Here is a 26,393-nt window from a genome sequence, read left to right on the forward strand (position 1 = left end):
AAATGAAATACAAAGCATTTTTGGGAGTGTGGAGAGACTGGGGCCAGGACAGGTGTGGGCACATCAACCCAGTGAATAAGAAAGTTAGTTACAGATATCCGCCATGAATATGAATATATATATATATATATATATATATATATATATGAGACATAAGGAACGGCGGGAGAAATTACTGTGGATTTTACTATTGGTCTGGCAAGCCCAGCTCCAGCCAAGAATCTTAAAAACATAATAAAATTAAAATGTCTCCTTTTAGAAGAATCAACATTATCCTTGATCTGTTAAAATACATAATAAAAACAACTGTAAACTTTTCAGTCAAGAGAAAGGCATGACTGGGGTTAGGGATGGGTAAGACTGGGGAGGTGCGAAGCATCTAGGCTCAGGGGTGGGAGGGGGCTGTGTGTAATATTAAGTGGAACATTGTCATGAAAACAGTTCAGGACATTCTATCCCACATCCATTGGTCACCATCTCCATCCTTAACTCAAAGAATGAGCAGTGGCAACCTGCGGGTCACAGTCCCACCCCCCGCGTTGTGCACCCAACCCACCTCTATGTTCCCCCCGCTGCCCATTCCGTCACAATGGGTGAGGCCCTCATGGGCAGAATTGGCTTTACCCTGGTTAGTAAATGTATGCTCCTCCATTGGCACAGCAAGAAGAAAATCATGAATACAAGATATCTGACACCATCACATCAACTGTGTTGACTGGCACTTCGCCCTGCACCAAGCGTGGATAGAGACAGATTCCCTTAACGTCCCTGCCCCTAGCTCTACCCCTGACACCAGCAGTGGTATCTGTAACAGTCTGAAAGGTGTCAGTGTGTGTTGGCTGATGCACTGCACTCTCTCCGATGGCAGGCACACTTGTGCACGGCCAGGGTGGCACACTCATTCATGGTAGGTGCCCTCACACACTGCACACTCAGGTGGCACATCCCCATGCACTCTCCAGCTTCAGACTCTAGTCCATGGCCACATTTTTCCACAGTAGATGTTGCACACTCACATTCTGCCACAACAGATGATGCCAAAATCCAATCAGTGCATCCGATCTAGACTTATGACCACAACTTGGAGCCATTCTCAAAGGTCTAGAAACTCCTAGACAGGCAGTGGCTTGTTGGTGCTGCAGAGCACGGTCATTACCAATGCACCCCTATAATCTCCGACAGCCCAAACCTTCAACACACTCTATGGCCAAGGACCCACGCCTTTCCCAGGAACTTGGCGCAAGCATCAACAGGGTCAGAGGGTGCATAATGTCCAATGATAAGATGACAGCAGCCCTCAGAGGTGACGTTGGCTCTGGTGTGGTCACCACGCTTTCAGGGCGTCAGCGCATGCAGGACAGCAAGGACTCGACTAGCCATCAGGTGGGTGCATGCAAGAGTTTGGCCTGGCTCTGCAATGCATTGGCCCACTGGAGACGACTTGTGCTCTGCAGAGCAGGGTACTTTCAAGAGGCTTCTCTCCATCCCTAGTAGCTGGTACCATGTCACCCCCAGATCCTCCTCTCCACAGTCTCCTCATGCCTGGTTCCAGTAGGGTTGGCTCAGAGCTGCTCCTTGTCCGCCCTCCACAGCTTCTCTTTCACCTCCAAGGGCAGGGTATTGAAGAGGTCTTCCTCCACCACCAGCCCACTCCGCTTCAGCAGGGGGCACTCGCCCAGCTCCACCGGCAGGACCTCCAGGCGGTTTCCACGCAGCTCCATCTGCGTCAGGCTGGTCAGCTCACCCACCCGCGAAGGCAGCGACTGCAGGACGTTGTTGCCAAGGTTCAGAGTGCGCAGCTTCTTGCACTGGAAGAGCTCCGGAGGAAGGGCCTCAATCTGGAACAGGTGGAAAAACAAAGTGATCAGCACTGGAAAGAGGGTGAGAAACAACGTACAGACACCGACTGTGAGAAAAGATTACGAGAAACTTAAAACGAGCATCGGCAAACACAAAAGGTGTCGCTCACCTGCCCAGACACTGGAGTGCACGCTTGGGACAGTGTGCTACTACGTTTTCTGCTAGATGCAAAGTAAATGGATACTAGACGTTCTACTGACCCACTTGATGCAGGAGGCAATAGATGTACATGAACATACTATGAGGACTGACACTTGTTGCTGACAAAATGCTCATGAATCAGTAGGAGAATATCAATCAAGGCCTGCCAATAAACCATGTACAATAAAGGAGACGAAGAAAGAAATGAGGGAAATTGACAGACTAAGAAACAATCAGAAAAGGCAAACAGGAGAAAAAGAGAAAGAAAAAAAGCCCTTGGAACGTAACGGTTTTGTCAGTGCCTATTGGCTATGCTCTGCAGTATTGCCAAAAGAAATAAAAATGGCGCAATCAATCGTGTCATTTACATTGTATGGCAGCATATGTATACCGCTTAATACCCTTATGTGGGCGCTGAAGTACTTGCCTCCCATATAGACGCCAATCAGTGCTATATTAACAGTGTCCAGCCGGACAGTCAATTTAATCATTCAAAAATTTCAAAACCAAAAGTATAAACACATCAATACAGTGGGACACAATCCTGCATCCTACATAAACACATGACAAGTACACTTTAGGACAGGAACATATCAGGCAAGAAAGGGCAGCTTGGGGAATATTGAACACAATTTCTAACAAGTTTGAGGAAACAGTAAATACACTTTTTTTGATCAGATTCTAATGTGCAAACTGTTTACATTAGTCGACGACATTTCGATCCTATTTAAAAAATAGTAGGCTCATCATCAGGACAGTAGGGGTACAAGCCTGAATAATTAGAGATTGCCTCAATTCCTGATCCTTCGCAACTGGAAGAAGCAGGAAGAGACCGCTGTCCCAATCTGGGCCTTCAGCGACCGATCATTGCTAGTGGGGGGTTTCCCAGTTCGGGTGGCCAGAAGTTGGAGTTCCAGGGGTTAGCTGGCCCACCGATAAGGATCAGCTCCGTTATATCAGGATTCAGCTTCAGATGGTTACTATTCATCCACTTACTAATAAATCACATGGTGGATTGGAAATTAAGAATAGAAGAGGTCGATTGATTGATGTCAAATATCAATTGGAGGTCGTCGGCATAGTTAAAGGTGCCGACCTTCCTTTCTCCAAGGGAGCGGATCAGGGGCAGTAGGTACAGATTAAAAAGGAGCAGCAAAAGAGAAGAACCCTGCGGCACTCCACAAGCCAGTTTCATTTTGGGGGAGGAAATGAGAGCGAGACGGACAGCCTGAGAGCGATCACTGAGAAAAGATAAGATCCACACGAGAGCCGGGCCCAGGATCTCGGCACTGCTGACACGATCGGCCAAAAGATCATGGTCGACCGTGTCAAAGGCTTCCGAGAGATCGAGAAGAACCAGGGCCTGAAAAGTGCCATGTCTGCTCCCTTCCTAAGTTCATCCATGACCGTGAGAATAACGGTCTCACTGGAGTGAGCTGGTCGTAAGCCGGCCTAGTGGGGGTCAAGAAAGTGAGAGCTTTCAATAAAGGAACTGAGGCTACTAGCCACATGAGCTTCCAGAACCGTAGCCAGATAGGGAAGCAAAGAGATAGGACGTTAATTTGTGAGGGCTAAAGGGTCTGCACCAGGTTTCTTTAACATTGGAACAATTTCTGCCTCTTTAAATACGTTTCAGACAATACCCTGCTTGAGGGAGTTATTAAGGAGCACAAGAGGCGGGTCCGGGCAAGTAAGGAAGGCTTCCTGTAATATGTGCAGAAGCAACAATCCGTAGGGGAGACAGAGCCAACCTTCCTCCGAAGGCTAAAAAAAAAAAACTTCCCTGGAGATAGGTGGGAGCTGGTCTAGTAGTAGGGGGGTTCCTACAAATACCTGGTAGAACCGCTAGATAAGTGTTTGTAGGAATACTAGCTTTGATTCTGGCGATGTTATCTATAAAACAGGTATTGAGGGAATCACATAGGACCTAAGTGGGAGCAGGCTTCGCTGTCACCCTATCAGGATTGGGCAGTTCATCCACAATAGCAAAAATATAGTTGGATTTATTAGCAGAGTTTAAAATTGTATTGGAGAAATAAGCAGCCTTCGTTTGCAGAATAGTATTTTTGTATTCCTTTAACTCTACCACAAATGCCTCTTTTTTGTCTGAAGAGTATTTCCGTCTCCAGCTACATTCAGCTTAATGCAGGGCAAGTTTCTTGAGTTTTAAGTCACCACCCACAGGGGTGGTGTACATGTCCACATTATGGCACGTGGCCGCGCACTGGATAACACTGTGGTATGCAGTAGGGTACTAGGTGGGGCATCCTGACAGGGATGTGGTCTAAGTCAGGATCTGTCGGGGGCTCCACATCGTAATCCTCTCAGTGATCCCTTGAAGCACCAGGCAAACTGAGGCAATGTTCTCAGCTGGAGATTAAGGGTTTCGCTTCGGCAGCCGGTGTCAGAGAAATACTGCAGGGATCCCTGAAGAGAAGGCATAGGAGGGGGGTGAGGAGGTGGAGGAGTAGGAGGTGGAGGAGAAGTAGGAGGAACTGAAGGTTTGTCTTTAGGTCTCTTGGGGTTTTAGAAGGGCACAGAAGTATCAGATGGCTTGACTTCCCAGAGGAAAGTTTGCACTTCTTGGGCAGAACCTTGTCAGGCGCGAAATTTTGCCTGTGCGTGGATGGATAACAGGCCTCCTCTGTCTCTTGTCCAGCTCCTGCTGAAGCCTCTCGAGGATGAGGGCACGCCTCGGTGTTAAGGGCAGCAGGCTTCAGCGCCAAGTGTGGCTTCAATCAATCAGGGAATTGTAAGCGCGCTACTCACCTGTGAGGGTCTCAAGGCGCTGGCTTTAGCATAGACAGCAGAGAAATATAGACCAGAATCGGCTCTATTTTATTATACAATGCCCAGCCGGACATTGAAGTTTAATGATCCAAAGAAAGAATAATATAAGCATACGTGTGAATATCGAGTGGAGCACAGTCCTGCGTCCTTCAACACTTAACACAATTACATACAGTGACACAAAAAAACGACATTTATCAGGCTGAAAAGAGAAGCTTATTGCCGATAGCAATTACAAAGGCAAGCTTTCAGGGCGGTACAATGACATGCACAATTTTTAACATATGTGTTTAACATGCATGTTTGTACATAGGGTCGACGACGTTTCGATCTATCTAAGCAATACATAGATCATCATCAGGACTAGAGATAACCAAGCCTGAGAATACAATTCCTGTAAAAAGATGAAGAAAGAAAAGAGAAGGAAACATACATTAAAAACATCCTATAGATAATGAATTTACTCAATAATGACAGTGGTCATGCACAACATAACCTGAACGAATCATGATCCAGAGTGAGCTATTGTGATGGCGAAGGAATTTGTTCTACATTAAAATAAGGAGAAGGTGATTAAGGTAGAATTTCAATAGTGAAAAAACCTGAATGAGCAAGGTGACATGGCGTGAGAACAAATAGCGACTGGAAGGAGAATGTGCGGTGTGCGATAACCGGCGAGAACAGTTAGCAGGAAAAATAGCCGTATTTGTGAATTGAGCCACAGTAGCACTAGGTGCGCGTCATTATAACCAGGGAGATGTGAACTGGTGACATAATTAGCGATGGCGATTGGCGGGATTAGCGTGAACCCGATATGGGACGTACGGTAACCCGGTGGGGGTCAAGGCAAATGAGCAGGAGGCAAAGAACTAACCTCGGTAGTAGGCGCACAGAATCGTCGCTAACAATTGAGAGGGACCCAGATGGGGTTGTGGTAAGGAGGGCAACCAGCCAGGGACCGGATAATCATTGGCGGGCAACCGCTGGAACTACGGGGAAAAACCAGGTGTTAGGGAAAGGGAATTGAAACAAGGATGAGGGGAACCAGTTTGGGAAGAGACTCACCACTTGTTCGTAACGGCGTGAAGGAAGGGGGTTGAACGGAGCTGCAAGGATAATTGGCTTCCGTGTAGGGCGGTATAGATATCCAAGATACGCCTATGAGAGAACGAAGAGGGGGAGTCAGGGAGGGAGGGGGGCCGATGAACGGGAATCGGGAGACGGGACAGGTTCTTACCAGAAATATAGTGGCTGCACGATCGCAGGGTGAAAACAGAGAAGGGACTCAGTTACTTGAACCAACAAGGGAGAGACACGTGACCGGCAGCGACCGTGTCATGTGACAGAACGTGCAATGTGTGTAAATATAGGCAGGCGTGACGGAATACTGTCGGCCATGTTGGGTCAGTGTAGTTAACAAGGAATGATAGAGAAAGGATAAGAGCCAACAAGAAAAACAATAATCAGCAACAGGTCAAATAGGTTGACAGGATAATAAAGAATTAATTCTTTTAAGACAGAACGAGAAATTAGGCAATTATCGGAAATTTAGAATAAACGACATTGATTCTTTAAATAAGGGCAAGCCAGTCCTCATTTCTATTAAGACCGTAACTACACTGACCCAACATGGCCGACAGTATTCCGTCACGCCTGCCTATATTTACACACATTGCACGTTCTGTCACATGACACGGTCGCTGCCGGTCACGTGTCTCTCCCTTGTTGGTTTAAGTAACTGAGTCCCTTCTCCGTTTTCACCCTGCGATCGTGCAGCCACTATATTTCTGGTAAGAACCTGTCCCGTCTCCCGATTCCCGTTCATCGGCCCCCCTCCCTCCCTGACTCCCCCTCTTCGTTCTCTCATAGGCGTATCTTGGATATCTATACCGCCCTACACGGAAGCCAATTATCCTTGCAGCTCCGTTCAACCCCCTTCCTGCACGCCGTTACGAACAAGTGGTGAGTCTCTTCCCAAACTGGTTCCCCTCATCCTTGTTTCAATTCCCTTACACCTGGTTTTTCCCCGTAGTTCCAGCGGTTGCCCGCCAATGATTATCCGGTCCCTGGCTGGTTGCCCTCCTTACCACAACCCCATCTGGGTCCCTCTCAATTGTTAGCGACGATTCTGTGCGCCTACTACCGAGGTTAGTTCTTTGCCTCCTGCTCATTTGCCTCGATCCCCACCGGGTTACCGTACGTCCCATATCGGGTTCACGCTAATCCCGCCAATCGCCATCGCTAATTATGTCACCAGTTCACATCTCCCTGGTTATAATGACGCGCACCTAGTGCTACTGTGGCTCAATTCACAAATACGGCTATTTTTCCTGCTAACTGTCTCGCCGGTTATCGCACACCGCACATTCTCCTTCCAGTCGCTATTTGTTCTCACGCCATGTCACCTTGCTCATTCAGGTTTTTTCACTATTGAAATTCTACCTTAATCACCTTCTCCTTATTTTAATGTAGAACAAATTCCTTCGCCATCACAATAGCTCACTCTGGATCATGATTCGTTCAGGTTATGTTGTGCATGACCACTGTCATTATTGAGTAAATTCATTATCTATAGGATGTTTTTAATGTATGTTTCCTTCTCTTTTCTTTCTTCATCTTTTTACAGGAATTGTATTCTCAGGCTTGGTTATCTCTAGTCCTGATGATGATCTATGTATTGCTTAGATAGATCGAAACGTCGTCGACCCTATGTACAAACATGCATGTTAAACACATATGTTAAAAATTGTGCATGTCATTGTACCGCCCTGAAAGCTTGCCTTTGTAATTGCTATCGGCAATAAGCTTCTCTTTTCAGCCTGATAAATGTCGTTTTTTTGTGTCACTGTATGTAATTGTGTTAAGTGTTGAAGGACGCAGGACTGTGCTCCACTCGATATTCACACGTATGCTTATACTATTCTTTCTTTGGATCATTAAACTTCAATGTCCGGCTGGGCATTGTATAATAATATAGAGCCGATTCTGGTCTATATTTCTCTTTTGTTTAATTGTTTTTGAAGGACCTATTGTTTTTCAAATTAGTAAGTACCCTAGGTCCTTCCTACCTTACGGGTTTCCCCTTGTTAAGTATAAATTTAGCATAGACAGCGGCATTGGTGCTGATGGCGGAGGCTAATTCACAGGAGAGACACAGGTGGCAAGGAGGCAACCTGGAGTCACAGGAGACCCACAGGTGGCAAGGAGGGGAAACCCACTGATGGGGCAAGGGGGCAACCTGGAGTCACAGGAGACCCACAAGTGGCAAGGAGGCAGCCTGGAGTCACAGGAGACCCACAGGTGGCAAGGAGGCAACCTGGAGTCATAGGAGACCCATAGGTGGCAAGGAGGCAACCCTGAGCCACAGGAGACCCATAGGTGGAAAATGAGACAACCATCGATGGCATGGAGGCAACCTGGAAGTCAAAGGAGACCCATATGTAGAAAATGAAACAACCTGGAGTCACAGGAGACCCACAGGTGGACAAGGAAAAAACCTGGAGTCACAGGAGACACATAGGCGGACAAGGAGACAACCTGGAGTCACAGGAGACCCACAGGTGGCAACCTGGAGTCACAGGAGACCCATAGGTGGCAAGGAGGCAACCTGGAGTCACAGGACACCCATCAGTGGCATGGAGGCAACCTGGAGTCATAGGAGGCCCATAGGTGGAAAATGAAACAACCTGAAGTCACAGGAGACCCACAGGTGGAAAATGAGACAACCTGGAGTCACCGGACACCCATCGGTGGCATGGAGGCAACCTGGAGTCACAGGAGACCCATAGGTGGAAAATGAGACAACCTGGAGTCACGGGATACCCACAGGTGGCAAGGAGGCAACCTGGAGTCACAGGAGATCCATAGGTGGCAAGGAGGCAACCTGGAGTCACAGGAGACGCACAGGTGGCAAGGAGGCAACCTGGAGTCACAGGAGACCCATAAGTGGAAGATGAGACAACCTGGAGTCACAGGAGACCCACAGGTGGACAAGGAAACAACCTGGAGTCACAGGAGACCCATAGGCGGACAAGGAGACAACCTGGAGTCACAGGAGACCCACGGGTGGCAAGGAGGCAACCTGGAGTCACAGGAGACCCACAGGTGGACAAGGAAACAACCTGGAGTCACAGGAGAGCCATAGGCGGACAAGGAGACAACCTGGAGTCACAGGAGACCCACAGGTGGCAAGGAGGCAACCTGGAGTCACAGGAGACCCATAGGCGGACAAGGAAACAACCTGGAGTCACAGGAGACCCACAGGCGGACAGGGAGACAACCTGGAGTCACAGGAGACCCATAGGTGGACAAGGAGACAACCTGGAGTCACAGGAGACCCACAGGTGGCAAGGAGGCAACCTGGAGTCATAGGAGACCCATAGGCGGACAAGGAAACAACCTGGAGTCACAGGAGACCCACAGGCGGACAAGGAGACAACCTGGAGTCACAGGAGACCCACAGGCGGACAAGGAGACAACCTGGAGTCACAGGAGACCCATAGGCGGACCTCGAGTCATAGGAGACCCACAGGTGGTGGCAAGGAGGCAAAGGAGACCCACAGGCGGCAAGGAGGGAGACCCACAGGCGGCAAGGAGGGAGACCCACAGATGGCAAGGGGCAGCCTGGAGTCACAGAAGACACACAGGTGGCAAGGAGACAACCTGGAGTCACAGTAGACCCATAGGTGGCCAAGGAGACAACCTGGAGTCACAGGAGACCCATAGGTGGCCAAGGAGGCAACCTGGAGTCACAGGAGACCCACAGGTGGCAAGGAGGCAGCCTGGAGTCACAGGAGACCCATAAGTGGCAGAGCACCAGCTTGCAGCCACAGAAGACAAGGAGGCAGCCTGGAGTCACAGGAGACCCATAAGTGGCAGAGCACCAGCTTGCAGCCACAGAAGACAAGGAGGCAGCTTGGAGTCACAGGAGACATGTACCAGGCAGAGCACCAGCCTGAAGTCTCAGAAGACCCATAGGTGGCACGGTGCAAGACTGGAGTCACAGAGACATGTACATGGCATAGCACCAGCCTGGGCTCACCGACGACCTATAGGTGGCAGGACACCAGTCTCTAGTCATAGAAAACCTGTTCAGACTTCTGTGGTGCCAGGCTGGAGTCACAGAAGACCCCTATGTGGCACACTGCTCGTCTGGAGTCACAGAAGACCCATACATGGCAGGGCACCAGCCTGGGTCGTAGAAGACCTGTACATGGCAGGGTGCCAGTCTCAAGTCCCAGAAGATGTGACAGGGCGTATGTTATTTGTGGCAAGTGACTTCAAACAAAAGCAGAATACATAATCGGGTGCCAGCCTTGGTGGAATGGTGTCCTATACATGGCAGGGCTTCAGCTAGGAGTCACTGGGGCTCCACACATTGCCAGGCTGGGTCTCAAATGTGGCATGATATCAATCTGGAGTCTTGCGTGGGTCCCAAAGGTGGCGAAACCCTGGCCTAGTTTCACTGGATTCAAAACGTGTCAAGACACCAGAGAGGAGTCATTGGGGGTCATTAGTGATGGCTCTACACTTGGCAGTGCGCCAGCCGGCCTGGAATCATATAGGTGGGTCCTATAGGTGGCAGCTTGGAATGGAAACACTACACAAGTTTCTGGTGCCAGGCTGGAGCGACAAGAGGCCATAGCAGCGGGTCCTGGTTTGATACATCTGAAGCCAGCCCTGCAGCGAAGACCAATGACTCAAAGCTCTCACACTAAAGAAACAGCTTCATGCTATTTTTTGTGGGGGTGTTGGTAGGACAGGCGTTGAGCTTTGTCAATAGAAGTATTCCACTTCATGTAACTCTGCAGATGGCCTGTCACGGCTGCCCCTCCCCAGGATTCCAAACAATGAGTCAGCAACCACCACACTCCAACCCCCAATTGTACCTCCCCACCCTACCTATTTTGCCTATGGCAGAATGAGGCATGTGAGAGATAGTACAGCTCATGGTGGAGGACACAGCCCATAGCAAACTTAGGCATAGGACGGTGCAGCCCATGGCAGATTGAGGCATGTGGGAGATAGCACAGCCCATGGCGAGGGCGCCCTCCATAGCGGACCGAGGTATGTGGTGGTGCAGCCCATGTGGCAGACATGACATGTGGGAGACAGCACAGCCCATAGCGGAGGGTGCCGTTCATCGCACGTGCAGTCCATTGTAGACTGAAGCATGTGGGAGATAGCTCGGACCATGGCGAAGGGGGTTGTCCATAGCAGATTGAGGCATGGGGGGCTCCAGCTGATGGCAGACTGAGGCATGTGGGAGACAGCACTGCTTATGGCAGAGGACACAGTCCATAGCAGACTGAAGCATGGGATAGTGGAGCCCATAGCAGACTGCAGCATGTGAGAGATAGCACAGTGCATGGCAGAGGACAGTCCGTAGCAGACTAAGGCAAAGGCAGTGCAGCCCATGGCCGAGGACACAGTCCATAGCAGACCAAGGAAAGGGGTGGTGCAGTCCCTAGCAGACTGAGGGATGTGGAAGATAGCACAGCCCATGGCAGAGAACAGTCCATAGCAGACTGAGGAATGGCGCTGTGCAGCCCATGGCAGACTGAGGCATGTGGGAGATAGCACTGCCTATGGCGGAGGACAGTCCACAGTAGAATTGAGGCATGGTGCAGTGCAGCTCATGGCAGAGGACACTGTCCATAGCAGACCAAGGGATGGGGCAGTGCGGCCTATGGCAGACTGTGGCATGTGGGAGATAGAACTGCACGAGGCAGAGAACACAGTCCATAGCAGACTGAAGCATGGGGCAGTACAGTCCATGGCAGAAGACAGGCCATATGGGGCAGTGCAGCTCATGGCCGAGGACACTGTCCATAGCAGATCGAGGGATGGGGTGGTGCGACCCACGGCAGACTGAAGCATGAGGCGGTGCAAGCCATGGCAGACTGTGGCAAGTGGGAGATAGCACAGCCCATGGCAGAGGACACTGTCCATAGCAGATCGAGGGATGGGGCGGTACAGTCCCGAGCAGACTGAGGCATGTGTGAGATAGCACAGCTCATGGCATAGGACACAGTCCATAGCAGACCAAAGGATGGGGGGAGGGTGTGCCCCATAGCAGACTGCAGCATGTGAGAGATAGCACAGCTCATGGCAGAGGACACAGTCCATAACGGACTAAGGGATGGGGCAGTGCGACCCACAGCAGATGTGGCATGTGGGAGATAGCACTGCCTATGGCAGAGGACACAGTCCAAAGCAAGGATCGCACACTCCCTTGCCCGGTATATGGATCTGTAAGAGTGGGGTTAAGCCCATGGAAGACAGATGCAAGGGTGGCAGTTTGTGACAGAATGGTGCATGGGTCTCAGTTCACGGCAGATTGACCTGCAAGAGAGAGGTTAAGCCCATGGCACAGTGACGCAGGGGTCTCAGTTCATGGTCGACTGGTGCAGGGTACTTGGTTTATGGTATATGGATCTGCAAGAGAAGGGTTAAGCCCACGGCAGTGTGACGCAGGGGTCTCGGTTCATTATTCGAAAAAGGGGATTCGCCCTAATACTCCACCCGTATCTGGGCGAAGAAACACTGAAAAAGAAAAAGTGATGCGGCGGAATGGATCTGGGAATCTTTTGTACTGGAAGGAAACTTAAATTAATCCTTCACCTGGAATATACATCCAAAAGATTTCTTTATATATTCAAAAACCACCACCAGCATATGGTCCACAGTTGTGTTTATATTTATATGTATATGTTTTTTTGAGAAGGATCAATAAACAACATATAAAAGGTCAACATACAACATGTATATACACCAAATTCAATATACATAAACAATCACAACCTATCTGTACACAAATATATACAATTCCTAATTACCCTAACTACTATTATGGATGCAAAACAAGATTTTTGGGAGCACAATAATGATCTTCTGCAATCCGTATTAACGAAGATAGTCCATCTATATAAGCACAACCAGAGAGAATATTCATAAACCCTCTTCAATCATTAGGCTGTGCTGAACAATTCCTTTCTGCACTTAATTCTAATTTTGGGGGGCTTCTCCAGAATGTGGTGTTGACACGATTCAGCCCGATCAGTTAGGGCCTCATCAGGACTGGGGTAAAAGGAAACCTTTACTTATTCCAGCTTGCTTAGTGACCTGTAAATAACCAATAGGAAACTAACACACTGCTCCCAGGAGGAATAGTTTTTTACGGTACAATCATGACATGCCGTTCGTGTTCCCAGGAGAGAGTCTCATGTGTAAGGTAGGTATCGGGCCACTCTCTACGATCAAATTTCCCAGTATCTATGTCGTAAATAGAACTTCAGTCACCACGCGTACGAAGTCTCATCTGCGGCAGAACTGCTCTCGTAATATGGATCAGTTCATGGCAGACTGATCTGCAAGAGAGGGCTTTAGCCCACGGCAGAGTGATGCAGGGGTCTCAGTTAACAGTTGACTGATGCAGAGAGGGTTGCTGAGGTTCGATCCATGGCTCAGAGATGCGAAGAGGATATGGAAAGCACAACCCACGACAGAGCAATGCTGTGGATCTCAGCTCCTGGGAGGCTGATGCCTGGGGAAGAAGGTGGGATAGAGAAGCAGCTAATGGTAGACTGACGCAAGTGGTGTCATCCCATTGTAGACTGCTGCAGGGGCCCTCTGCCTCTTGTAGACTGGAGAGGAAAGAGGGTATTGGCAGTTAATGGCAGACTGACGCGAGGGGTTTGATGCAATGGCAGACTGACACGAGGGGTTTGATGCAATGGCAGACTGACGCGAGGGGTTTGATGAGATGGTAGACTGACGCGAGGGGTTTGATGAGATGGCAGACTGATGCGAGGGGTTTGATGAGATGGCAGACTGATGCGAGGGGTTTGATGAGATGGTAGACTGCTGCAGGGACCCTCTGACTCTTGTAGACTGGAGAGGAAAGAGGGTATTGGCAGTTAATGGCAGACTGACGCGAGGGGTTTGATGCAATGGCAGACTGACGCGAGGGGTTTGATGCAATGGCAGACTGACGCAAGGGATTGATGAGATGGCAGACTGACGCGAGGGGTTTGATGAGATGGCAGACTGATGCGAGGGGTTTGATGAGATGGCAGACTGATGTGAGGGGTTTGATGAGATGGTAGACTGCTGCAGGGACCCTCTGCCTCTTGTAGACTGGAGAGGAAAGAGGGTATTGGCAGTTAATGGCAGACTGACGCGAGGGGTTTGATACAATGGCAGACTGACGCGAGGGGTTTGATGCAATGGCAGACTGACGCGAGGGGTTTGATGAGATGGTAGACTGCTGCAGGGGGCCTCTGAGTAGGTCAGACTGTTGGTGGGTTTGGGGGCACTGACAGATGCAGAATCTAGCTCAGCACAAGCCAGATTGAAGTGGGCTGACCCTATGGAAGACTATACTGGGATTTGGAGAGGTGTGGGGGCTTAACCTATGGCACAGGGATTCAAAGGGGGGTTGCTCAGTCCACACCATGCTGATACAGGGAAGGAGGGGAAAGGGGCTTAGTCTGTGGCAGGCTGATGACATCAGAGCTCCAGTAACATAGGCACCATCTAGAGCAGCAGTCAGGGGGGAGGTGGGGCTCACAGTTCGATGGAAGTGAAACCTAGGGATGTGAATGACCTTTAAATATGTTCACAGTAGAAGGTTTGCCCTCAATGTAAAGCACATATCGGTTGTTCCTTGGCTCCTAAACGTCTTGGGTTCTATTCCAAGTGAAATACTTTCCATTGGTCTAACAAATGCACGCACTTCGTGTGACGGAACCAATAGGGAGTGTTTGCACATTTAAAACACACATTTTACCCCCACTAGAAGTTTACTTCCGCGACCAAAGAGCTCCGCGCTCCAGTGGCACGCTAGACCACTGAATCTGCTGCTTATTTTAATTTGAGACTCATCTTATGATTAACAATAATAATAAAATAACACACAAGCGCTCTACACTGCAGCTGGCTAACAGCTTCCTTCGTACTTTTTGAATCATTCACAAGTCTTCACTGCTGAGGTAAACGATCATTTGTTCAGACAGCAGCTGCGAGGAACTCTTTACGCCTCAGCAGAGAAGGCATTTTACCTTCTGAGCCACTGCCCAGCAATAAGGTGGTCCACACCGATTTAGAAGTGCCCAGAGTCATCGCTGGAGGCAGGCAAGTCCAAGAACCCCACCTGGTACTTACATTGATTTTCTTAGGATGTTGGAGCCTAGGATGTACCACTTTGCTGTTTACAGCCTTCTCCTCAGTGCTGCACACAACCCGAATACACAGTAACCGCCCCGCCTTTCACAGCCTCAAGAAGAGTGCACTATGTCACGCCTGGGGGATTACAGGGCTTTAAAACTATGAGGAATAACATTACAGAGTTACATTGGTACCAGACGGATGGATGTCTCAGCTAAACCTCCAATAATTATCCAAATGCTATATAAAAACAGCCAGCTTCATGGGGGCGTGGGTAGATGCCACTGCGTTAGGACGTGAGACGCGGGGCCCCTGTCCTGTGAACCCCCATCCGGTTGAATCCAGACCCCCAGTGCCGCCCGAAACCTCTGGGCGGACTGAGGGACGTCTGCCGCTGAGGCAGAGAATGACTTGCACAGGCACTGACGCAGGTCGGAGGAGAGGGACAGGCAACTAAGATAGGGGCCCCTGAAAGACCCAGATGAGCTGTGGGCCCCGAAGTGGGGCGATCGGCAGCGGTCAGTGAGAGAGCAGGGGTAGAAGGGGCATTGGGGGCGGCCGCCGAGACCGAGCCTGTTGGCCCAGGAGACCCGGAGGTTCTGACTGAGCAGCGGAGAGGCGAGGAGTCTGACAAGGGGCCGTGGCTCCGGTGCAGGGACGCCCACGCTGTGTGCCCTGGAGGGACGACACCCCGGAGGACATTCAATCAGATCACAGACAGAGTTTCAGGCCGCAACAATCACCCGTAGGTTCCGGGGGGAGCCCCAGATGCCCGGTGGACCCCCCGCAAGCTGTTAAACTGTCAGGTGTTTGTTTGGACAGCAGTTGTATTGTCAGGAATTTGCTGGGACAGCTGTTGTACTGTCAGGCGTTTGTTTGGACAGCTGTTGTACTGTCTGGTCTCCGACTGCATTGGCCCTGTGGCTTTGCCCCCTGACGGGCAGATGTTCAGCTTGGGTTGTGCAGATGTGCTTCAGGGGAGATCCGGTGCCTGCTTGCTGCCCCCTCACACTAGATATCTACGAAGTGTTCACCCCTAACCCGGACGTTTTGGTGGGGTACCAAGATCCTGCTGGGGGAAGGGTGTCTGCCGTGGTCCTCAGATGTGGGACTGGACTGCGCACCGAGGCACTGCTGAGAGGGCCCTGGGTCTGGACTCTGTGGACGATGAAAAGATGGGCCCACTGTGCACTCTCTCGGGCCGAGCCAGCCCTGCCCCTTCCACACTGCTCGCTCCCAATAGTTGTGTGCTGTGGTGGAGTGCAGTGTTCACTTTAGGCTGCGTGCTTGCGCGCACGCGCACCAGTGCTATCACAGGTGCGCAGTGTCTCCTCTGAAACACGCACACTTCACTGCATATCCCATCACACAAGAGACCTTTCGCACCGCAGCTTTTAAAAACACGAGCAGCGCGGAAAACAGTCTTTTGATTGTTGTGGAATATGGTATAGCAGGGATCTCGGGTTGAGGGTCACAACAAGTTCAGCAGCAAGTAACTCCGGCACTTGTCACTTGTTGCATTCCATTCAGTAATTGGAAGGTGGCTTGTTAAAGAGTATTGTATGGCTTTTTAAATATGTTAGAAACCATGCTGCTATCTCACTTTCATGAGCACTGATATATTTAAAGAGCCACACAATAGCAATGCTGTCTGGAAGCATGACGCGCTTTCACAATCCCTAAATATATTTAAAAAACAACACAATCTGCATTGCTCTGCATTTGACTTGCAGAGCACGTCTTGTTTTAATTCGATTTTTTGTCTACTCACGGCCTGTGGAGCCGACAGAGATGCTCCTGCAGCCTTCGCTGCCAAGGTTTCTGTTTGGTTATGTGACTTTTTCATGGCTTAAGTCTGTAAATATGTGACATTTTAATTCCGTATGTAAGACACTCTGACACTCTATCATGAGCAGAACAATGCATTAATGTAAAAGATAGTAATTTAGTTGATGCCAGAAATGACCCTTTTGTTGTATGATCAAGAAACTGTCGTAAAACAGCAGCAATATTCTTACTTGCGGATATATGGCTGTAGAAACAATTCTGGTGCCACCATAAACAAGTCATTTGTTGGGAATATCTTTAGTTTATTTAAGCAATGTGCTTGGGAAACTTGAAAGCTCTGTTCAAGCGAACTGCAAACAACAGGGAAGAGAGGTGGTTTTAGATTGTATCAGTAGCTGGTTTTCTGTGCTGGGCCTGATCAATCGAACCTCACTACGAATAAGTTCCCAAGTATTCTGTGGTAGTAATCAGAGAGCAGAACGTTTTTAACACAAACTCTAATTGCGCTCTTCCCTGCAGGGCAGATGTGCACAAGTGTACTGTTCCGACTCGAAGCTTCTATTTGAGGCTTGCTTTGCATTGAATCTTGCGCTCATTTCCGTATCGGAGATACGCACTAAACGAGGTTTATTTGCAGATGCTTACTGTTCCGACTCGAAGCTTCTATTTGAGGCCTGCTTTGCATTGAATCTTGCGCTCATTTCCGTATCGGAGATACGCACTAAACGAGGTTTATTTGCAGATGCTTACTGTTCCGACTCGAAGCTTCTATTTGAGGCCTGCTTTGCATTGAATCTTGCGCTCATTTCCGTATCGGAGATACGCACTAAACGAGGTTTATTTGCAGATGCTTACTGTTCATGACGAGGTTGTCTTGGCACTTTGGAATGTACTCTGCACAGCCAGACCAATAGCCTGTGATCCCTATAGAAGTTTATATATGCTACGGTCGGCCCGAGTCCATTCTAGCCCACTTTGCCCATTTCATGTGGTGAGGGCATGGGGAGACCAGCAGCCTGTGAAGGGGTGTTTGTTATATCTGACCCGCTGGTGACAACAGGTGCTTTATTTACCTCACAGAAATAGGGGTGACATCACCGCACGGACATGCATGTTCAGTTGGGGTAACCTAAGTCGGTTATTGCTATTGAGACAGAGATCCTTTTGTTGCTTGCAGCCCATAAATTGTTATCTTTGTAATATAGCACAGTGACTTATGAAGGACATGTGGCTCCCGAACCATGTAACCCTCACGGTCTAACGTAAAACATCTTTTACATTGATTTACACACACATGATATATTGTCAATGTATAATTTGTAGTGTGAGCAGACAACGAGCAGTCACTGCTGAATGTGCCCTGGTATGAGTTCAGCATATTCTGTGACTTCAGGGAGAAGTGGGAAAGGAACATGGCGCTCCGCTGAAAGCGGCCAGTTGTGCAGCAGGGTAGACGGCGCTATACTCTGAAAATAGTGGGTAGATGGTGTCTTACTGAGTCCACCCTCTGCTCGAGCCCTGCCTGTCCCACAGAGTACCTGCCCATTTCAAGCGCTTGAAAACAGGCAAGGTTAGCTGTTAATGTGTCACTACCATTATCTTTGAATGACTCAGGAATTTATTTTCACAAAAAGCACTCATTGTAGCACGTTCTTCTAGACACACCCCCTCACTGTTTTTATACACTATGCACGAACTGATGCAGTTTGTTTACTACCCCTCTGCATCCTGGCAACCTTTACAAAAAGATGCATAAACCTGTGTAAAGTGCCACTATTGGCACTAATGCTTCCTTTATTAACCTAGCAGTTAAAGTACACTTTAGTGAATGTGTGATTTAAAAAAACTATACAGTACTTATGTGTTTTGCAATATAAATAACACTTACATCAAGCATGAGGAGAGGACACTTTTACAAAAAGTAAGGTCAGGGATCTTTTGCATTTAAAAGAGATCTTAACATGATCAGTCTTCAAGCTGCAGTGGGTGCGTTAGCCGTCTGAGCTAACACACAAAGTTACTAAGGCATAAGCGTGCTCACAGTGTATTGTATCGTTTTTAACGGAGAATCACCATTTGTTACTTATTTTGGTTTAATAGCTCCAGGCATTTTATTTTCTTGAGCACTGTGCATTTTTTGCTCATTATGTTGCGGTTTGCCATAGAAAACAAGAGGGGGTTGTGAGCTGCTTTATGGCTTCTGTCACCCCAGTACGAGTCCATTTAAAACAATATACACTGTGGCATATGGATGCTTCACATTGTATTTCATCATCAGTTTCCTAAGAGGATTTGCTTTTCCAGATGAGGTGAACAGGTATTTTTTTAGGCAGCATATGACTTGTACAGTGCATACTGTGACCTAAGTTGCATTCAGGTGTCTTGTAAAGAGGATTTGGGTGTATTTTGATGGCGGTACATGATCGAGAGCTCTGGAGTTGAGGCAGATGCAGTGCTAGTTTCGCACAGAGCCTGTCAATGGGTCCTAGAGGTGTCAAGACTGCGTGCACCTCCAAACTTTAGCCTCTCCACATACAGTCGTGGCAGCTAGCGAACAGGAGTTGGTGGGAGGGAGGGAAGAGAAGGTGGGGAATAAAATGTACTTACCTGAATACAGCCAGCCCCCGCCTCTCCTCCGTCCTCTTTTCCACAGCAGGAAGCACACAGCCTCCCAGAATCCCCTAGCCAATCATGGCGCTGCCTTACAGCAGCATTGTGATTGATTTGAGCACCATGGTTCGGCACTCAGAGAGGGACTGGGAGGCTGTAAAATACAGCATGTGGAGAAGGCAAAGTGCACGTGATAATAACAGAACGCTATTATCACCTAATTGTTTGTATTGAACTCGCAGCTGAAGCATTGAGGCGACGCTCCTCTACCTTGACGGAGGAGCTGCCGCGGTCTACGTACCACAGAGAGTGATGGTGTGAGGCCAACAGCATGAGCTCTATCCAGGTGAAAAGGCGGGATCTACTGGAAGTAATACAGAGAAAGGGCTTTGTGTTGGCTCACTTCAACCAGTGCTTTTTGTGGGGCTCTCGTGGCTTGCCATTTCTTGTATGGACCGTCCATCAAGACAGTGGCATGTGTATCTTAATTGAAAAATCTGTCTTAAGACCCCTCACATGGTGCTGTACATGTGGAAATGCAATTTCTTTTCAGTTAGGTAAAAGTTTGGAGTGCTATTTGCACTGATATTTGTTGCTGCTCTCGCATGCATGGTCAGGTTCTTGGCGCACATAGACTTGGCTGCAGCGCATAGAGAGCATACATTGCCGCACACAGGGGTAAGACATTAGAGGGAACATTGCTGGAGTGTGGTGTTTTTCAAGAGCTGACTGCTGATGGCTATGGGGAGAGCGATCAGGAGACGCGGACCAGACACCCCTGACCCACTAGTGATGACTACTCGAACCGAGAGGTGGAAGGGACCATGCTGCCGCCCCCCGGAGGGATGTCCAGGAGTAGCCCACGTGTTACATGGCCCATATGGGCATGGTCGTCTTCCCTATGTTAGCATGAGAACGTTGATGGCTGTCCGCTGCTTGCGCACATTACTACACGACTTTATTTTGTTTGTGGCACACTGAAACTTTCATACAGAACATGCTGTTGTTTTTGCACTTTGCACGTTCCTGGGATTTAGTCTGAACATTGTGAACAAGGTCGATCAACAATGCCCCTTTTTATTAAGTTCTAGTCAGGCCCTACAAAACATGGAGATGCAGCTGTTGTTTCGGAACACGTACTTTGCTCATATGGGGATACACTGATCGGTAACACACACTTGGAGAGGAATCTTTCCAGGGAGAAGAGCGTGACAGCACCTGTGATGTAGATCTACCCTCCATAGACTGAGGTACGGGGTCTGCAGATAACACCCAGAGCTTTTCTAATATATAATAATTCTGCTTCTATACAAGGAGAGGGAAGTTAGGCTACACTGCCGTTTATGATTTACGGACTACTTGCTATGCTGACCGTATTTGTGTTAGGCATTTTTCTACTGATTGTCGCACGTATACTGCAGACTAGAGCACGTTAGTTAAAATAAACGTTTTGAACTGTTTCGTGTCTGTCAGATCTCATTGCGGACGACTACAAGAGCGTGAGCGAAAGGGTGTGTCTTGTTACCGCGATTCCTGAGTCAGGAGTGTTGTGTTATTGGGTGTCTAATCACTTGTTCCTCAGTGAGTGAGTAGGTGGGCAAGTGTGACACTATTGCTAGTCGGTCCCTGGCTCATGGGTGCTAAGGTGGTAGGATAACTCAGTCCCTGCCTACTAAGGTCCCATAATCCCAAGCATAATTCTGTGATTTCACAAAATCCCTGCAACACACTTTTGCGAAATTACGCAGGCTATCACTGCGTCTCGCGAGGCACTCAAGGCAAAGATGTATGCCATAGGAACTGACCTCAACCTCTTAAAATACGACCACCGACGCCTTGCGGAGAGGATCACAACATCGATGCAGAAACTGGCAGACATACCCCCTGAGATTACCATGCTACAGAATTAACGGTCTGCTATGGGAGGCAGGGTTAAGACCCTGGAACTGCGTGCAGAAGACAGTGAAAACAGATGCAGTAGGAACAACATACCGGTCATTGGTGTGCCCGAGCGCACGGAGGGTGACAATATCCTGGCATATTTGGAGTACTGGCTGCACGGAGAGGTGGCACTGGAAGGTCTTTCCTCGTTTTGCGCCCTGAAAACGTCAGAGTCCTGCCCCCCTGCCTAGACTGGGAGCCCCACCTCGCCCGATAGTGGCCAGACTTCTCCACTATAGAGATCGCAACCATATACTTATACAGGCCAGACTATGGGCTAACCTCCAGATCAGCAATAGCCAGGTCATGATCTTCCCGGATTCCATAAGAGATGTGCAGAGACATCGGTCCACCTTTCTGAAAGTCAAGCGACGGCTTCGACAACTGAACATTTCATATGCTATGTTGTTCCCGGCCCATTTACCAGTGGTCACACCTACTGGTGTTCACTTTTTCCAGACCCCGCAGGAAGTGTGGGGTTGGACTGAGTCGAGGACGGGGGACCGAGCCAGGTGAGGACTCCCGCGGCCCACCCCTCGCCGAAGGAACCCGGAGAAAAGTAAGAAAGGGCCCCCATCGATAGAGGCCAGATGCGAGCGGCACAGAGTGATCAGGGCTCTAATGGAAATCGGCAACTGGCATGAGCCCCCTATCCTCTCAAAGTGAGCAGGTTGACCCAAAACTCTGAAGGTACCAAGGACACCAGTTCGGCGGAGGTCACGGACACTGACTTACCCAAGGTTACCCCTGGTTACCCCCGGCATTGCAGGCATTTCGAGAGTGCTTCCAGAACCATTGACCAACGAGAACACTGGGGGATGGATGATTGGGGCACCCGTGCCCCTGTTGTTCCCTTTCCTTTGTATCCTAGTTTATAGATTGGGGACATAACTCTCCTTTCATCCTGCCTAGGATGGAGGGGGGGGGGGTTGGGAAGTTCGGCACATCTTCTGGCCACTTTCGCTTAACTCTTGTTGCAGTTTTGAGGGGGTACCTGCACATGGATACCAGTTGGTATCATGTTTGGATAGGGATCACAATTCTACCTGGCCTAGGGAGTGAGAGTTGGGGTTTTTGCGGTTTGATTGTTTCTCAGTTGGGTTTAGGCGTGCCTGGCTGCCGGGATTCACTACAGATACATCACAGGGAGGGAAAGTTATTACTTGGTAGTAGGTGGCACCAGGGATTGATGGCGGATAATACAGACTAACGCATGGGGCCCACCGTCGAATTTTAGAGGGATGAACACCATGATGAAACGAAAAAAGTGTTTGTCCATCTTGCCAGGAGAGGGGTACAGATTGCCCTGCTGCAGGAAACACATCTCACTGCTAAGGAAGGGGCGGCCCTACAATGCAGATGGCGGGGACAAGCCTACTATACGGATTACTCTGCTTTAGCTAGGGGTGTGCTGGTGTGGATAAAACCTATTTCACTAAACATCTGGCGGATCCTGAGGGGCGGTAAGTGTGGTGTCTGGTGAACTAGATGGCCGAGATGTCACTATTGGGAGCCTGTATGTGCCGAATGTAGATCAGGTCTCATTCCTAATGGGGCTCTCAAGAACATTAGCACCATACCTAGTGAGGTCAGTACTCCTGAGGGGAGACTATAATTGTGTGGCAGATCCCGAGGTGGATCGTTCTCATCTGCTCCTGAGGGAGTCCCCAATTGTCAGGACAGCTAGGGCTTTCAGAAAGTGGCGGACCTAGTAGGGACTCATTGATTCATGTAGGACACTACATCCGAAGGAGCGGGATTATGCCTTTTTTCCTTACCTGCATGTACTTTGATATGTGTGTTCCTTTCCCTCTTGTAAATAATGTCATTGTGATTTTTGTAATTTATAATATATATGTTCTCTGAATGTTTAGTTGTATGTTTTGAGAATTCCACTGATTGTTTATTAGTTTGTAATTCGAACATGTGGGTCTTGTGTCCTTTTGAATTTTTTGTCTTAAATTCTCATCATGGTTGAATTGTCGTTAAATATATGTATTTGGTTTCTTGTTATTCGATTCCGTGGGCCGTCTGTAAATATGGATGTTTTTGCTTTGTGTTTTATGTACTTTATATGTGTTATTTATGTCACATTTTGTTTAAAATTGTTACAGCCCTGATGAAATCCCCTTGGGGACAAAACTCGTTGGCTGTGTGCCAGTTTTAAGAGATTGAACTTAATAAAGAAGTAATTTTGGAACAAATTTGGTTGGACTGATTGACTTCACAACGGGTGCACCTTCCCCTTTCTTCTGTAACATTTGGCCACTATTTGCATCTCCGGACGGCGGATGCAGGAAGGGTTTGCACCACTAACTAATAGATTGTACACCGGAATTTGATGTGCTTGACCCTGGTCAGCCGTTTGTCCTTTTGCTGTTACTTTTAGATGCCATCCTCCTGGATATGCACAATCTGGTCATGACTAGTGAATATTTATCCAGGACGATTTCAAATCACAATCCCCTGTTATTGGGGTTGACATGGACGAGGGCCCTACTCTGTATTCCCACGTGCCGTCTGAAACCAGAATCTCTTGAGGACCCAGTTTTCGAAGACACGATACGGGCGCAGCTATCGGGCAATATTTAGCTCAGAATGAGGGCAAGGCATTGAGCCCACTTGTAGAGTGGGATGCCTTCAAGGCGGTGGTTAGGGGCAGATGTATCTTTGAGTCTGTAGGTATCCGTGGGACCCTCCTGCAGGTGACACTGAGAGACATCGAGAAACGCAGGCCAGAGCACCCGGAGATGAAAGTGACATTGAAAGAAACAAAAGAAAAAGAGGCCAAACAAGTCAAAAGACTGGAGTGCTTTGAATATGGAACTATATGATCCAAGCACATGCGGAGAGGGGCCACACTGGCGCGCTTCCTGCAAGGCTGGCCAATCCTGCAAAAAGAGGTTTGGTCATTCTAGAGCTGAGGGAAGAGAATACTTCCACTCTATGTCGGCAACGTGATATTAACCAGGCATTTCATACCTATTATGCTGACCTATATGGGAGCAAGGGGGCCTGCACAGATGCGGACACTGATGCATTTTTGGGGACGCTAGCCTTGCCGACCATGACCGATGAAGAGGAGCACTCTCTAGGAAGAGACGTCAAACTCTCGGAGATTAGAGCTGCCATAAAATCTCTGCCCAGGAATAAGACCCCTGGCACAGATGGGCTGCCGGTAGAATTCTACTCTGTGTATGTGGAGGAGATCAGTTGCAGCTGGTGGAACTTAATAACAAACTGAGGCAGTTGGGTAGGCTCTGCGCGACCACTCGAGAAGCCAGAGTCGTGCCTCTTTTGAAACCCAGCAAACCTGCTTTTGAAAAAACAGCATTTAGCCGTTATCAATGCTCAATTTGGATTATGAGATCCTTAATAAGATTTTGGCCATGCGTCTTCTCCCACATATGACCATCATATCCATGGGGACCAGGTGGGATTTATCCCCAGTCGCAACATTGCCCTTAATATTCAGAGATTACTGTGGGTGCTGGAGGCCAGTACATATGACAAGGAGGAAGCTGCAGTATTTGCGGTTGACACTGAGAAGGCATTCAAGAGCCTAGAGTGACCCTATCTTTACAAGGTAATGCGCTGGCTCGGACTGACCAGGGATGCCCTCCGTTGGCCCTGCTGTTTGCTCTAGCTATGGAGGCTCTGGCTTGCCATGCCAGGTGCGGACTCCCCTACCGGGGCCTGGAGGTGCGTGCTGGGAGAACATCACCACATCATGTTATACGCTAACGATCATTTGCTCTTCCTCTACACAGTGAGAGAGGATCTTGTGAGAGCAAAGGAGCACCCGACGCACCTCAGAAAGGTCTCTGGCTTACAAGTTAACTGGCAAAAGTCATGCATGTTTCCCACTAAGCCTAATAGGGACAGACCGGCGGTTGTGGTTGATGTGCTATGGGAACCCAGATGCCTACCGTATCCAGGGATTAGAATCTATCACCACCCCACTGATCTCCTGGAGGGCAATATCGGGAAGGCTCCCCATGGGGTGAAAGTGAGTACAGAATTCTGGTCTACACTTCCGCTATCTGTGGCTGGCAGAGTCGCCCTACTGAAAATGGTGGCTTTGCCATGGCTGTTGTATTTGTTTGTAGTCCTCCCAGTATGGATTACCATGGGCTCATTCCGAGACCTCAGGACGTTAATTACAGGATTTGTGTGGTGGTCTGGCAGTCGCAGAGTGGCATTAACCACGATGCAGAGACCGACTGATGCGGGGGGGCTTGGCTCTCCCAGACTTTAAAAGCTACTACCTGGCAACACAATTACAATGGCTCACGCAGTGGGTGGCCGGAAGGGTAGGGTGGATAGGGAACTTGGGCCCTTATGTTCCGGATCTCCGTCAGCTGTCTCGCGTTGTGCTGGGGCTACCAGCTCCGGGAGCGAGGGACAGCCCCAAATTTATGATGCTGCGTAGAAGCCAAAAATTAGGTGGCCATATGCTCCAGATTTTCTGATGGAATTTCTACTAGAACTTCCGCATTGAGGAGACTTACGGGGGCTGAGAGAATGGGTAGCAGCAGGCGCATGGACGATGGGGGCTCTGTTTGAGGGTGGTTTTCTACTTTCATTTGAAGACTTTAGAGAGCAACACGATTTATCGCACGGGCACTTCCTCTAATATAGGGCGCTCACAGCAGCAATCCAAAAACACTGGAGTTCGGGATTGTCGGAACCTCAACACTCTGGAGGGTGGCAATATATAGTTGCGTCTTCAGGCACGTACAAAGCAGTCACCTGCTTATACCGTCGATGTCGGGGAAATGTGATATCCCCCATGACCACCTGCAGTCGCGCTGGGAGGAAGACCTGGGTGTCCTCATAGAGGAGAAAGTCTGGGAAGATCTTGTGAGTCGCATTCCCAGAACTTCTAGGAATGCTAGATTTAAACAGATTCATTTCTATGTACTCCATTGGGCATGTCCCACACCAGGGAGGATAAACCGTTACTTCACGACAACGGAGGCTAAATGCCCCTGATGCGAAGATTTGGGAGCTGATTTCCTCTACATGTTTTGGAAGTGCCCAGCGTTGGGAGACTTTTGGAAAGTGGTGACACACTCCCTAACTGAAGTGATGGG

The 26,393-nt window shown here is 49.0% G+C and overlaps 1 protein-coding gene across 1 annotated transcript in view; it reads right to left on the bottom strand.

The window, feature by feature from the left end:
- Positions 1-361: 361 nt before the first annotated feature.
- Positions 362-26,393, bottom strand: part of LRRC8A (leucine rich repeat containing 8 VRAC subunit A) — a 93,895-nt gene continuing 67,863 nt past the window's right edge. The window contains exon 4 of the mRNA XM_085614044.1: positions 362-1,838. Coding sequence (XP_085470170.1) covers positions 1,563-1,838 — 276 coding nt within the window. The 3' untranslated portion in view covers positions 362-1,562. The remainder of the gene's footprint in view (positions 1,839-26,393) is intronic.

Source organism: Triturus cristatus, chromosome 1_2, assembly GCF_964204655.1.
Source record: "Triturus cristatus chromosome 1_2, aTriCri1.1, whole genome shotgun sequence".
Lineage (NCBI taxonomy): Eukaryota > Metazoa > Chordata > Amphibia > Caudata > Salamandridae > Triturus > Triturus cristatus.